At 43.2% G+C, this 12,174-nt stretch overlaps 1 protein-coding gene across 2 annotated transcripts in view; it reads right to left on the reverse strand.

The window, feature by feature from the left end:
• Positions 1-5,493: 5,493 nt before the first annotated feature.
• LOC115152227 (bcl-2-like protein 13) overlaps positions 5,494-12,174 on the reverse strand; it is a 36,852-nt gene continuing 30,171 nt past the window's right edge. For both annotated transcript variants that reach the window (XM_029696863.1, XM_029696862.1), the window contains one exon: positions 5,494-7,920. In XM_029696863.1, coding sequence (XP_029552723.1) covers positions 7,000-7,920 — 921 coding nt within the window. In that variant the 3' untranslated portion in view covers positions 5,494-6,999. The remainder of the gene's footprint in view (positions 7,921-12,174) is intronic.

Consider the following 12,174-nt stretch of genomic DNA (forward strand, 5'->3'; position numbering starts at 1 on the left):
CAAAGAAAAGGTCAAAAGCCACCCACGGACACCCCCACACCCCACGCCAATTCTAACCCAACAACGAGTATACAGTATCAATTCTCTATGTCTGACAAGTAGTATGGAGCTGCGGCTCGGAGTATTGTTTCTTCATCCTATGTAATGTATACCCAGGGAATTTGGTGGTTTCTTCCCCTGTTCAGAGACATCAGTCATTGAAGCTATTAGGTTTATGTCCCATCCTACATCCTGATATTACCAGGTTCTGAGCACAAGATGGTGCTATTCGTGCTATTAGGTCAAACATTTTTAAAGACTGAGCCACAGCTCCATACTACTTGTCAGACAGAGAATTGATACTGTATACTTGTCTCTGGGGTGGAATTGTTAGAAAAATGTTTTGTCCAATTTGGATGTTAGGTACTATATTTATTGAATATTATATGAATCCTATACATTAAAATGGCCAATTTGGGTGCAATCAATTAGCTTAATTTCTCAGAGATTAAATGTTATTTCAACAAAACAATGTTGCAGGATTGCTAACAACAAACAATTTCATAATAATCTGAGATGGTGGGTGTCAACCCTCTTTCTTACGCTTTTTTTAAGTGGAACGACCCCCATGTGCTCAGCAAGCACGGTAACAGATCCATCCTCAGCTGGGTGCCTTAGAAAAGGGGACGTTTTTCTACTGCTGTAGCTACATCTACGGGGAAGCTTTACTATACCTGGGTGACAGGGACCTGGCACATCTGCGTTGACCCATTGTCGTGAAAGTGATTCTAAATGACACGGTGTTAACCACAGGAGGCTGCTGAGGGGAGAACGGCTAAGAATAATGTCTGGAATGGAGAACACGGAATGGTATGATACCATGCCATTCATTCCGTTCCAGCCATTACTATGAGTCCGTCCTCCCCAATTAAGGTGCCACCGGACGCCTTTGGTGTAGACATTAAAATGTCAACACTTGACAACTGTTCATATTCAGTATGATTGAGTTCCATTCTCTTTGCCCTCCAGTGACCCTGCGGAGGCAGAAGCCCTGAGAGGCGTCACTGCTGGGTTGATTGAAATAGCTGATCAGCTTGAGTGTAGTGTGGTGGCCCAAGCTGCAGAAGTATTCCATTGGGGTGAGTGTCTGAAATTCTGGTTATTTGTAATTGCTCAGAACTACATGCCACGTTTATGTCTAGGAATGTATGTCCAAGTCATAGTATGTCGTTGCTGCTGTGACTTGAAACCCCAGGGGGTTATCCTACAGTAGCATCTATTGCTGAGTTGTGGGTATAAGATCAATCCATAAGTCATTGGTCCAATGTGTGCTGTGTTTCTGTCTGTGTTCCTCAGCTGTAGAGGCACCACCTAGTCCTGGAGGTAGAGTGGGCAATGAAGCAGGGCCTGGGCACTGTGCTGGACCATCTACACCAGGAGAGGGTGATCATGGCCCTCACTCTGACCCTGGTGAAGGAGGTGTGTGAGCACGCCCCTCTGCTTCTCCGGAACCTGTTCAGCTCTGCAGTTCATAAACCCTACCACAGCCAGGTGACTTCAGAACAGACCCCAAACCTTAGACACTGAGCCCAATGCTTGATTACCAATCAATCGTGAGAGTGCCATATTATTGTTTTTATGGGCACACTTATTTTCTTAAGCTGCTAAGTGAATATAGAACATTTCAATTATTTTTAGAAAATAAGTGATACTAAGTATTTATGGCTAGATTTTTGGACACAAGTGCTTTATCTTACCAGCTCTGACTTAACTGCAAAGGAACGTCTCATTGATTCTGCCGTTTACATTAAAACTTAATTTTGTAACACAAGGCATTCTTCTACATAAATTATTGTACTTTAATATTATTTTTGTAATAAGTTGATTCAAAAAGTTTTGTAATACATAGCTTCCTAAAAAGGGATACATTCTCCAACAACCAAATGCCTTTTGGTTTGTCTGTTGTATGATCCTCATTTAAAATGTATTGATCCTTGTATGACACATGGATATAAATTGAAAAATCACGTTGGGATAATAAAAAAATCCTTGTAAGTGAGAAGTTAATACTAACCCTTTTACCAAAGTAATAGTTGAAATTATTAACTGTACAAAGGAAACTCTGAACAAAATAGCCAAGTTGGGGCTTTTATACTAAACAAAAATAAACACCACATGCAACAATTAATGATTTTACTGAGTTACAGTTCATATAAAGGAAATCAGTCAATTGAAATAAATTCATTGGGCCCTAATCTATGGATTTCACATGACTGGGCAGGGGCACAGCCATGGGTTGGCCTGGGAGCGCATAAGCCCAATTACTTGTAAGCCAGGCCCAGCCAATCAGAATGAGTTTTTCCCCACAAAAGGGCTTTATTACAGACAGAAATACTCCTCAGTTTCATCAGCTGTCAGGGTGGCTGGTCTCAGACGATCCTGCAGGTGAAGATTCCGGATTTGGAGGTCTTGGTCTGGCGTAGTTACACATGAACTGCAGTTGTGAGTCCGGTTGGACGTACTGACAAATTCTCTAAAATTATGTTGGAGGTGGCTTATGGTAGAGAAATTAACATTCAATTCTCCGGCCACAGCTCTGGTGGACATTCCTGCAGTCGGTATTCCAAATGCACGCTCCCTCAAAACATCTGTGGCATTGTGTTGTGTGACTAAATTGCACATTTTAGAGTAGCCTTTTATTGTTCCCAGCACAAGGTGCACCTGTGTAATGATCATGCTGTTTAATCAGCTTCTTGATATGACAGCTGTCAGTTGGATGGATTATCTTGGCAAAGGAGATATGCTCACTGACAGGGATTTAAAACATTTCTGCACATATTTTTTTACGTATGGGAAATTTCTGGGATCTTTTATTTCGGCTCATGAAACATGGCACCAACACTTTACACGTTGCGTTTATGTTTTTGTTCAGAATACATGTATACTGGACTTTCCAAATACTCACTGGTTCCCTTTGTACATTGTTTCAGATTCATTAGCATACCTCTATGTAACAGACCTACATGAAAGCATCCTTGTACAATTGTATTCAAAGTTTTTTTATGAGCATGGCCATAAAATAAATCTATCAATAGATTTAGGCTAATATATGATCCTCACATTTTCCCTATAAGGTTGCTACAACTTAGCCTATGAATGAAAGTTTACACCATAGGTGCGTGCACAGGTCAAAATAAAAATTTGAGTACTCAAGGGGACAGTGACACATTCAATACCGCCTTGCACACTCTTGCCTGCATCTAGCTTATCTAAGGTGTAATCATTAGTCCAACAGTTGCAAACGAGAGTTTATATTGAACAAGTTCAGGTATGTTTATCATAGTTTAACGGAATCAGTGGAATGAATACACCCTGATCACATCCAAACAGTTCACTTTCATTGCAGCCACATACAAACTGCATGATAACTTTGCTCGTTGTACAATTCCTTTTCGCATCTACTCGTTCTCCTCCTCTCCTTTTCCCTTCGCTTGTGGACTTCAGTGCACAACACATCAGCAGTCTGTGACCAGGAAAAAGAAAAATACTTTCCAAGCTTCATATCATAACCACTACACACAGCCTACATCGTTGTCACCATATTAGCTAACGTCATAGTCAACATAGCCACAATAACACGTTAGTAAACCAGCTACAATCATGTAGTAGTCAGCAAGCAGTTTAGCAGTTACACCCGCAGGCCCCAGTGGCAATAAATGAATAAAACCAAAAGCTTACCTTGACTTGGAAGAGTTCCAGTGTTGGATAGCCATAACCAGCTAGCTAACATAGCATTCCTCTCTGTTTGAGCAGGCTAAACTAACTAGCTCCATTTGCTAGCTAAGTAAAGTAAAAAAAATAATGCATATATATATATATATATATATATGCTCACGCTACATTTTTAAAGAAATTAATTTGTTCAAAACTGTTAAACTATTGTCTCTGAGTCAACTACTCACATTGTAAGCACCACAGTGCTAGCTAGCTGTAGCTTATGCTTTCAGTACTAGATTCATTCTCTGATCCTTTGATTGGGTGGACAACATGTCAGTTCATGCTGCAAGAACTCTGATAGGTTGAGGACGTCCTCCGGAAGTTGTCATTGTTGTGTTAGTCTATGGAATGGGGAGAACCACGAGCCTCCTAGGTTTTGTATTGAAGTCAATGTACCCAGAGGAGAACGGAAACTAGCTGTCCTCCAGCTACACCATGGCGCTACCCTATAGAGTGCTGTTGAGGCTGCTGTAGACATTCATTGCAAAATAGTGTTTTAAGCCATTATTTGGCGACGTGAATATATTTGGTATAGTTATCTTAAAAGGATATCTAACGTTTCACTATTTTACTGAAATTCACTAAGGATGGTCCTCCCCTTCCTCATCTGAGGAGCCTCCACTGGTCAACAACCATTCTTTCATTTCTCACCCACACATCTTGCTGTTGTTTACCACCCCAAAACACACATGGTTGTATCTACACTTGGCTAAGCAACAGTGCAGTTAGTGTAGTGTGAGAGTCTTTACAGTACTGATATTAACAAAGTAAGCTGTGGGAATTCACTAACCGGTGAACATAAAGCTGTACAACCAGTTAACTGTAGACCAAGGGCCATCACTACTTGATCATTCGGATCAAGAGTTCACATTTCATGCTCCCAAAGAGTGCCCAGTTTTAAAAAGAATTAACTTAACACGCACACAATTCTTTTATTTTACTCCTGACTCGAGGCCTACAGTGCAGAGTTTATTTTGGATTCACATTGTACACAGAGGAAGATATGAGGTTTCATTAGCTCTGTTGATTGTCTGTGGCAGGGCTGGCATGTGTGTTGTTCCTACTCTTCAAGTTGTGGGCAGACTTCCACTCGGGCTTGAGAAATGGAGGGAGCTTTGCTAGTAGTGGAAAGAAGGCAGCAGACACAGATGTTAAGCTTCGTTTAGAAGTCTACTGTAGAAAGTTAGGCATGCAATGGGGTTACAGTGGAATGGCAAGGCAGTGCTGGGTGGGCAGTTTGGGCCAGCAGAGGGGACAAACAGCTAACCATGTAGAGGAGGAAAAAAAAAAAAAAAAGTCCATGTGAGGTTATTTACCATTATAAACTAGGTGGATCGAGCACTGAATGGTATGTCAGACAGTGGTGGTATGTCAGACAGTGTACCACGGGTATGACAAAACATCTTTCTACCTCTCTAAATTACATTGTTAACCAGTTTATAATAGAATAAGGCACCTCAGGGGTTTGTTGTATATGGCCAACATCCCACGGCTAAGGGCTGTATCCAGGCATGACGTGTTGTGTCGCGCCTAAGAACAGCCCTAAGCCATGATATATATATATATATATATATATATATGCCATATACCACACCCCCTCGTGCCTTATTTCTTAAAATACACGAGTTGGGAATGAGAGCATAAATTGTTTCAAGACAAAAATGTCTCCTTCTGATATAGTCTCAGATTAAATCAAGTAGACGGACTATATCTTCCATGTCTAATATTTCAATCTTAAACCTTTCGAGTTGAACATATGAGTATGAAATTCACCAAACAGAGACAAAGTGGATCTTGGTGCAGTCATTCCCAACCCTCCATTCCCTGTCGACAGAACACAGTGCCTGGAACAGTATTGACCATGGTGCCATCATGGTTAAACTGGCCTTAGGAGTGGTTGACGTTGACACACACACACACACACACACACACACACACACACACACACATGACCAATGACAATTCTATACATCTATTTTCAAGGATGCATCTTCATGACTGGAATGTTGAATAACACATTCACCCATCACAGTCCCCTCAAAACCAAAGAGACAGCAAGTTATAAAACACAATGGTGTATCCCACTCTGGCTGTGAGCTGCGGTAATCTTTATCCTCAGCTCGTCCCTTTTTATGACACTATTAAAAAAATTAAAAAAATCTATTTCACTGCAATATGACCATACATTACAACACTATATAAAAGAGAAGACTCCTGTGTCAAAATATGTGTTAGCTAAATGAATGAAATTAGGTACAGTGATAATATATTATATTCATGTGAAAATATATACCCTTGAGTCAAGGCATCCCATTCACATCTTAAAGTGGAATCCCTCATTTTCCAAAAATCGACCCGAATAATTTTCAAAATAATAAATTTATCATCAGTTGATGTAGTAAGTGACTGGCAATCAGCCATGAATATAGTGGGGGAGTAGATCATAAATATATCTACTTCACATTTGTGTGTGATATTAATCATCTCAATGAAGTGCTATATATGAACAATTTTGTCCCTTTTAACTGCAGATAGTTATTTTACAGGCACGTCAGGGTCTCCAGTAGTGAATCTTATATCCCAACATCACATACATAATTCTAAAAACAAAATGAGTCTAATCATGATCTGTTAACTGCCATAAAAAATTATATACTACATAACCACGTTCATCTCATCTAAACCTCAACCTGCTCTTGAAGACAGGATTGTTTTTCAGAGGACATAAGGTAGTCAGAACATACTTTTTTTACTAATCATTCCAGATAGAAAAATCTATTGGAATAGGAGCTCTTTCCTGTACCCTTTTTTGCAACAGAACTGGCAATTGTGACTTGAGCTACACCCACTAGGCTCTGAGGACAAAGAGGTACCAAAGCTCCAGCCGAGAGGGTAACAGACACCCTGCTTGTATCGGTCACGTGCATCAAGATGGCACAGGACAGAACCACACACCCAGAAAACACACAATAGAGAAACCAAGATAAAAATGCATAATATGTCCTTTCCAGTTTGAGGTGATGGGTCAGAGGCAGCAATGTACAACTGAAGACAAACATATCAAAACGCCAGATGAGAACGGGGGAAAACAAAAACGGAGCGAGAGAGAGAAAGAGTTAATTTTGCCATGGTGTGTGCACCTGGCGTTGGCAGCACAGCAGCCCAGGTTACCTACAGTGAGCCAGGCAGGGACCAGGGAGGGAGGAGGTGAGGTCTGGGGCCCAGGTCAGGAGCACCGCTAGGCTACCTCTTCCGGTGGGTCAGGACTACCCAGGCCACTACAGCAGCTAGGGCCACCAGGGCAGCTCCCCCGTAAAGCAGCACTGGAAGCTCCAACTTGGGCTCTGGTTCCATTTGCACCGGGGTCTGCTCAGCTGGGGCCACAGGGGTCTCCACAGGGGCTGGGGGTACCTCCAGGACAGGCGCTGCTGCCAGCTCCAGCACAGTCTCTGCCTGAGGTTCAGGCTGGGGCTCCTCTGGAATGGGCTCTGGCTGGGGTGGTGCTGCTGCAACTGGCATTGGGACTGGCTCTGGTTCTGGGACTTGCTCTGCTGGTTGGGGAGTAGGGGGCACCTTGGCGGGTGCTGCCTCAACAGGGGCAGGCTCAACCACAGGGGCTGGTGCAGGGGGTTCGGGCTCTGACAGGACCGCCAACAGGGGAGCAGAGGTCTCAATGACGACCTGCTCCTCCAGATATCCCACCACAGGCTCTGGGGCTGCTGGGACAGGAGGCGGGGTGTCATCCCTAAACTCCACCCTCAGCTCGGCCAGCTCGCTCTCCGTCCCCAGCACACTCAGCATGATCTCCTGCAGCTCAGGCTCCTCTGCCCCACCCTCACCCTCCTCTGCGTCTTCTCGCTCCACGTGCACGATGTCAGAGTTGGACGAGTTGTTCTCGCTGCGCTCCTCTGCGAGGTTGCCCTCGTTGCTTTCCAGGCTCTTGATGTCTTCGGGATGGTCCATCATGTCCACCTGTGCCCAGGACTCGTGGCCTGCCAGAGACACACGTAAGCTTTCTGTCTGCCAGCTGCCCAACCCACTGCTGACTCCGGTGCCCAGCAGCGATGTGGGAAGCTGCTCTCCAGACAGGATATAGATGTCGTTGCTGTCCTCGGCTATGATCAAGCCTTGCTGCTCCTCTTCCTCCAGGCTAAACACTGTACCCTGAGAGGGAGAGCAAGTTCAGTGGTCAGTATGGAAGCACAAAAATAACAAGCATTGCATTTTCCCATTGAATAAAGTGCTGATGGGTGGGATATAATAAGCTTATGACCTTGTGGGATAAATAAACAAGACTGACATTTCAAAATGGGCAAAACCTCTGCCACTACTGGTCCACTGCTAAGAAAGGTGCGGATCCTCCCAATTCTTATCTATTTTAAAGCAATATCACAGTAAAAAAGTGACGCACACCTCAGTAAAGTGCAATGTCACATCTTTCACTTATATTTGACAGGAGTTGCAATACAAAGGCTTTGATGTGGTTTGGTAGTGTGCAGTCACCACCTGAAACCCCAACATCAGCCCATCTTGAGGCTACAGTACGTCATCGGTGTTATCGCAGACCTTTTGTCTCGACTTAAACTTCCAACTGGCCATTCTAAAGGAAAACACTGAGGATATCACAATCTAATGAAGATTTCTGTGGTTTAACATTTAGAGGTGCTGTATGGCCCTACCCTGGTCTTGATGAAGTCGACACCATTGACAAAGGGCCATAGCCCACGGGAGTGATCGACTAGAGTAAAACCTATTTAGAACAGCTGCATCTTATTTACTGGGACATAAAGTAATTCTGATAGTGGTGACAGACTTCTATAAAGGTATCCTCAGAGAGCTGCCGGTCTGTAGCTGCTCTTAAGTAACTGAATATAGGGCAATGGGCACAAGCTTGAAAACAAATTAAACACAATGGTATAATATATATATATATATATTGTTCTGTACAAAGTTAATTCCAACCAGTGGTGTGAATGGAAACCGGGTCAGAAGCCTGATGTTTTTTTATTTTATTTTTAAATTTAACTAGGCAAGTCAGTTAACAATAAGTTCTTATTTACAAATGACTGCCTACCCACCCCGGACGACGCTGGGCCAATTGTGCGCCGCCCTATGGGACTCCCAATCACGTCCAGATGTGATGCAGCCTGGACATAATCTAATCTAACAGTCATTTTGGCTGTAGAGCAGGGATCCTCAACTAGATTCAGCTGCGGAACGATTTCTTCTTGAGATGATGGTCGGGGGGCCGGAACATAATTACAAATCCTTTGTAGACCGCAAACTCACCGCAAGGAGCCCAAACATATAATACTCAACTAAAACAATTTCAAACCTTGCTTACATTTGTATATGATCATGTGTCTCTCTATCATGCGTGGGAATACCCTGCTGTAGATTGAATCTGGGTCTGGGGAGGCAGGTAGCCTAGTGGTTAGTGTTGGGCCAGTAACCGAAAGGTTGCTAGATCGAGTCACCGAGCTGACAAGGTACAAATCTGTCTACCTCCCCCTGAACATGGCAGTTAACCCACTGTTCCTAGGCAGTCAATGTAAATAAGACTTTGTTCTTAACCGACTTGCCTATCTAAAAAAATCTAAATTGCATTCTATTAGCCACAGTACTGCTCCAATAGTTCCATTTAGGCCTATACATTTGGAAAGTATTCAGACCCCTTGACTTACGTTACGTTAGACTTATTCTAAAATGGATTACATTATTTATTTTCCTCAATCTACATAATGACAAAGCAAACAGGTTTTTCGAAATGTTTGCAAATGCATTAAAAATAAAACAGAAATAACTTATTTATATAATTATCAGACCCTTTGCTATGATACTTCAAATTGAGCTCAGGTGCATCCTGTTTCCATTAATCATCTTTGAGATGTTTCTACAACTTGGAGGCCACCTGTGATAAATTCAATTGATTGGACATCATTTGGAAAGGCACACACCGGTCTTTACAAGGTCCCACAGTTGACAGTGCATGTCAGAGTAAAAACAAAGCCATGAGGTCTAAGGAATTGTCTGTAGAGCTCCGAGACAGGATTGTGCCGAGGTACAGATCTGAGGAAACAAACCAAAACATTTCTGTAGCATTGAAGGTCCCCAAGAACACAGTGGCCTCCATCATTAAATGGAAGAAGTTTAGAACCACCAAGACTCCTGGAACTGGCCACCTGGCCAAACAGCAATTGGGACAGAATGGCCTTGGTCAGACTGGTGACCAAGAACCCGATGGTCACTCTGGCAGAGCTTCAGAGTCCCTCTGTGGAAATAGGAGAACCTTCCAGAAGGTCAAATCTCTGCAGCACTCCACCAATCAGGTCTTTATGGTAGAGTGGCCAGACGGAAGCCACTCCTCGATTTAAAAAAAACAAAAAAAAGGCACGACAGCAGCTGGGAGTTTGCCAAAAGGCACCCAAAGGACTCTCAGACCATGAGAAACAAGATTATCTGGTCTTAAGAAACCAGGATTGAACTCTTGACCTGAACGCCAAGCATCACGTCTGGAAGAAACGGTGAAGCATGGTAGTGGCAGGATCATGCTGTGGGGAGAATTTTCAGAAGCAGGGACTGGGAGAGTAGTCAGGATCGAGGGAAAGAGCAAAGTACAGAGATCCTTGATCAAAACCTGCTCCAGAGCGCTCAGAACCTCAGACTTGGGCGAAGGTTCACCTTCCAACAGGACAACGACCCTAAGCACATAGCCAAGACCACGCAGGAGTGGCTTCGGGACAGGTCTCTGAATGTCCTTGAGTGGCCCAGCCAGAGCCCAGACCTGACCCCAAACAAACATCTCTGCAGAGACATGAAAATAGCTGTGCAGCTATGCTCCCATTCCGATTTGCAGAGAATGCGAGAAACTCCCCAAATACAGGTGTGCCAAGCTTGTGGCTTCATACCCAAGAAGACTTGAGGCTTTAAATCTCTGCCAATGGTGCTTCAACAAAGTACTGAGTAAAGGGTCTGAATACGTATGTGAATGTGCTTTCAGTTATTTAAATAATTTTTGCAATACCCCATAATGCTGTGTCATTATGGGGTAGTGTGTGTAGATGAGGGAAAAAAAACAATTTAATCCATTTTAGAATAAGCTGTAACATAACTTGTGGGGGGGAGGGGGAAATCAAGGGGTCTGATTACTTTCCGAACGCACTGTTTTTAGATGTCAATATTTGCCCAGGTAGGTAAGTTGGTAGGAGGCTATTCAGGCACATTTAATAAAAAGGGAGATCTTTGTGTAGGAAGCTTGAACATCAGCACTTAAGGTGGCTGCATCGCGTGTCAGATGGTGTGAAAATGGCTGCCTCAGAGCTCAGACTAAATTCCCACAGAGCACAGTAGGGGTGGCAGGGTGCCATGGACCTGACAGGATGGATCTGACAGCACTGACTGAGTCAGCCTAATCCACATCTCCCCCATGAAAAGATAAGGTTAAACTATTACGGTTCATTCAGGTAGGCTAAATAACAGCTCTGGTACATTTATCTTCTATTCAAACAGGCTTGCAAATGACTACTTATTTGCATCGGACTCACAGAACATTTTCCTAACTATACTGGGGCCCATATTGTATCTATGTAAAATACAGGCGTTTGAGCTACGGGACTATGGCCTGACTGAAGGTTATTCTCCTTACAAGGACATTCTCTCAGAGGCCAGGCTGCATCCCGGGAGGCCAGGCAGGGGATTAAAACTAAACGCCAACCCTTCCTAGCATGCACTCTCTGGGTGTAAGCGGATTTGCGTGTGGGAGAGTGGTTGACATCATTTATTTTTTAATTTTTTTAAACCCTCCTCTCTGGCCAGAGGTTTAAGTGGTTGGATAAAGAAGGGCAGCCATGTTGTGTGAGGGCCACATGAATAGGTCTCCATCTGGGAGTAACAACCGTTGGGCCTAAAGACAGGCATATTAAATAAATCTGCAGTAGACATTCACCCAGTTACTAAAGCCAGAAAAATAAGTCATTTTCTATGTTCTCAAACGAGCATATGGTAAAGCTCTCCCCATCAGCAGGTTAAGTAGACCACCAATTACTCAGTAGCTAGCAGCTAAAAAAAAACATTGAAAACATTACCAAAAGTGAAAATCTGATTTTCTAGGACACAGCATAAGCAGATACAAGTTAAATAAAATCTAGATATTTTGGCTACTTCATATGAAAATAAAACACCAAACTTGAGATGTCCACACCTGTAGTCCTTAGCTCCACTCCCTGTATGAAATAGTAAATGCACGCTCTTCAATCGATCGCTGCCCGCACCTGCCCGCCCGCCTAGCATCATTACTCTGGACGGTTCTGACTTAGAATATATGGACAACTACAAATTCCTAGGTGTCTGGTTAGACTAAACTCTCCTTCCAGACTCATTAAGCATCTCCAATCCAAAATTAGATCTAGAAAATCAGCT

This window comes from Salmo trutta, chromosome 17 (assembly GCF_901001165.1).
Source record: "Salmo trutta chromosome 17, fSalTru1.1, whole genome shotgun sequence".
Classification (NCBI taxonomy): Eukaryota; Metazoa; Chordata; class Actinopteri; order Salmoniformes; family Salmonidae; genus Salmo; species Salmo trutta.